This window comes from Momordica charantia (assembly GCF_013281855.1).
Source record: "Momordica charantia cultivar OHB3-1 chromosome 9 unlocalized genomic scaffold, Mcharantia_2.0 BLBB01000009.1, whole genome shotgun sequence".
In the NCBI taxonomy this organism is placed as follows: Eukaryota; Viridiplantae; Streptophyta; class Magnoliopsida; order Cucurbitales; family Cucurbitaceae; genus Momordica; species Momordica charantia.
The window spans coordinates 5,918,450-5,920,855 of NW_028275167.1; the positions used below are offsets into that span (position 1 = coordinate 5,918,450).

A 2,406-nucleotide genomic window follows, 5' to 3' on the forward strand; every position below is an offset into this window, starting at 1 on the left:
AAGATGGGCAATAGCGATCTCATTTGTGATCATTTCTTTTTACACGGTTGAGAGATGATTGTATTATAGCACATCCTAAATAAAGTACCGTAGCAGTTGCATAAAAAGGAAAATTAGCTTGACTACGAGTTGACCTAGTGTACCGTAGAGTAGCATGAAAAAGGAAAAAGAAAAATAACGTGTTTCAAACTAGGGTGTCCCACTTACATATGATTTAATATTCTACAAATTTTCTTATCAACCATATGTATAGATTCAAACTAGGAATATCATTCGAGATTTGTATAAGTTGACCTAAAAATTCACGTCTATGGAAAAACAGGGTGTAATTTCTCATCGTGCACAAGTTTGAAGGTTAATTATCTTTATAATAATAGTTAATAAAATGCACCAATCAGTCAAAAGGAGCATATTTACTTCAAACCATACACTTCTAGTACAAATCCAGTAACACCTACCAAAAACAAACACATTCAATCTCCTAATTTCATTTTTTGTGAAGATTCAGAATAGAAAGCACAACCAAACAAAGAAACATGACAGAACCAGCAATGGAGATGACAAGGGAAGCTGTGAAGTGGTGACAGTAGCCTTCAAAGAAACCACAGACTTTTATCCAGTGCATGTGTGAGTTCCCGGCTCGACCGATGACTCCTATGGCTGCAGCAGCGCCATCGGCTGAGGACAATAGCCCCACCATGATTAGGTCGAAGGTTATGAGCAACAATGATCTCGATGGATTATTCTCGTAACCTCTGGTTACGAACGAGTACACCAACGACACAGCTGCATACGCACATGCTATGCAATTCGACACCACGAAGTACCTAAGCAAATGAAGATTATGAGACTTAATCACCGCAAACAAATCAAAAAGTGAAAAGAAAGGAGTTTGAAGTAAAAAACAAGCCACATAACATAACATATAGCATATTGTGTAGGCATTTTAGAAGGAGATTATGAGGCAAAACCATGAACAAAAGGAAAGTGAAAACAAAGCGGTTCCGAAACATAAAAAGACGTCAAATAACATATAACATGTAGTGTTGTAGGCATCCGTAGAGGGTGTTTAGAAGAAAGTTACGAGGCTCGACCATGAAAATAACGAAAAATGAAAAGAAAGCGGCTCCAAAACATAAAAGAAGTCGAATAACACAACATAACGTATGGCGTCATGGGCATTTCTTCAGGGTATTTAGAAGAAAATCATGAGGCTCGGCCACAAACATAACGAAAGTGAAAAGAACGCGGTTTCGAAACATCAAAGAAGTCTAATAACATAACACATCGTGTTGTAGGCATTTTAAGAGGGTATTGAGAAGAAGATCACAACGGCTCAGCCACAAACAAAGCCACAGATACCGTGTAAAAAAACCAACTCATGTTTTCACTCTATTTTCAACACAAAACAGGGCTAAGAACAACATAACATAATGCATAGCGAGACACTACCGTCTACCAAATGGCTTTACAGCGAGAAGTTCCATTCAGGCATTTTATCAAACACTAAGAAGGCAGAGAGAGATTGAAGCTTACTTAAAAGCAGACATGTATTGCCATTTAGCAGAGGCATAAAAATGGAGAGGAGGCAAGCTTTTGATGAGAGTAACAGAAATAATCTTAGACTCATTATCAACTCCCACAATCACAGCAGCAACCAAAGTAAAAACCAGACCCAAAAACCTCACAACCCCATCAAAAGGCCATCTCAATCTTCTTCTTGCACTCTCAATAACTTTCACATTGCTTCTCACTCCATCCATGCCCATGGCTGCTGCTTTCTGCTGCATCTTCCCAGCAAGAAATTGGAGCTTTTCAAACAGAGACACAGCATTTGGAGTGAACAAAAAGGGATTCAAAATGGTAGTGTGCTGTGTTGGTTAGGAAATCAGGGAGTTGGGGCAAATATTTACTCCTCATATTTAATTCCTCAGAGAGAGAAATAAATGCCAAGCAGTGTGTGTGCTGATCTTTCATTGGTCAAATGGCTTGAGTGGTTTGAAGAGCAGGCACTTCAATACTTTCCCGAGTGCCGCGAAAAATGTCTAAGAAACTTCTTTTATCAATATGAGATCTTTAACATGTCCCTTCAAATCATTGTTCGAAGAGTAGCTCATGTCTATTATAAACTTAAGATCCATTTTCATATCAATGAGGGATCCTTAACAAGTTTGACATCGATATGAGAGACAAATCGACATTTCCATCATGGTACAAGAAAATCGACAAAATATAAAAAATATCAACGAAATGTCGCTAATATATACATAATATTAATATTAATTATTTTTAACTAATTTAGAAACAAGAAAATCTTTATTTGTTAATTTAAATATTTTTACCATTTTTCAATTTTTCTAACTTTTATAGAAATATCTATCGATATCGACATTTAAAACCTTGCGC

At 36.8% G+C, this 2,406-nt stretch overlaps 1 protein-coding gene across 1 annotated transcript; it reads right to left on the reverse strand.

Annotated features, from left to right (window-relative positions):
* Positions 1–396: 396 nt before the first annotated feature.
* On the reverse strand, positions 397–1,858 carry LOC148208880 (CASP-like protein 1E1). Its single transcript, XM_088118030.1, has 2 exons — positions 1,537–1,858; positions 397–827 (listed from the first exon to the last, which is right to left on the reverse strand). The coding sequence occupies exons 1-2, from the start codon at positions 1,788–1,790 to the stop codon at positions 488–490; spliced, it is 594 nt and encodes a 197-aa protein (XP_087974156.1). The 5' UTR covers positions 1,791–1,858; the 3' UTR covers positions 397–487.
* Positions 1,859–2,406: the final 548 nt, after the last annotated feature.

Coding starts and splice junctions, on each gene's coding strand:
- LOC148208880 (XM_088118030.1), bottom strand. CDS start 1,790: ATGCAGCAGAAAGCAGCAGCCATGGGCATGGATGGAGTGAGAAGCAAT. Junction 828..1,536: donor CAATACATGTCTGCTTTTAA/GTAAGCTTCAAT, acceptor TCATTTGCTTAG/GTACTTCGTGGTGTCGAATT.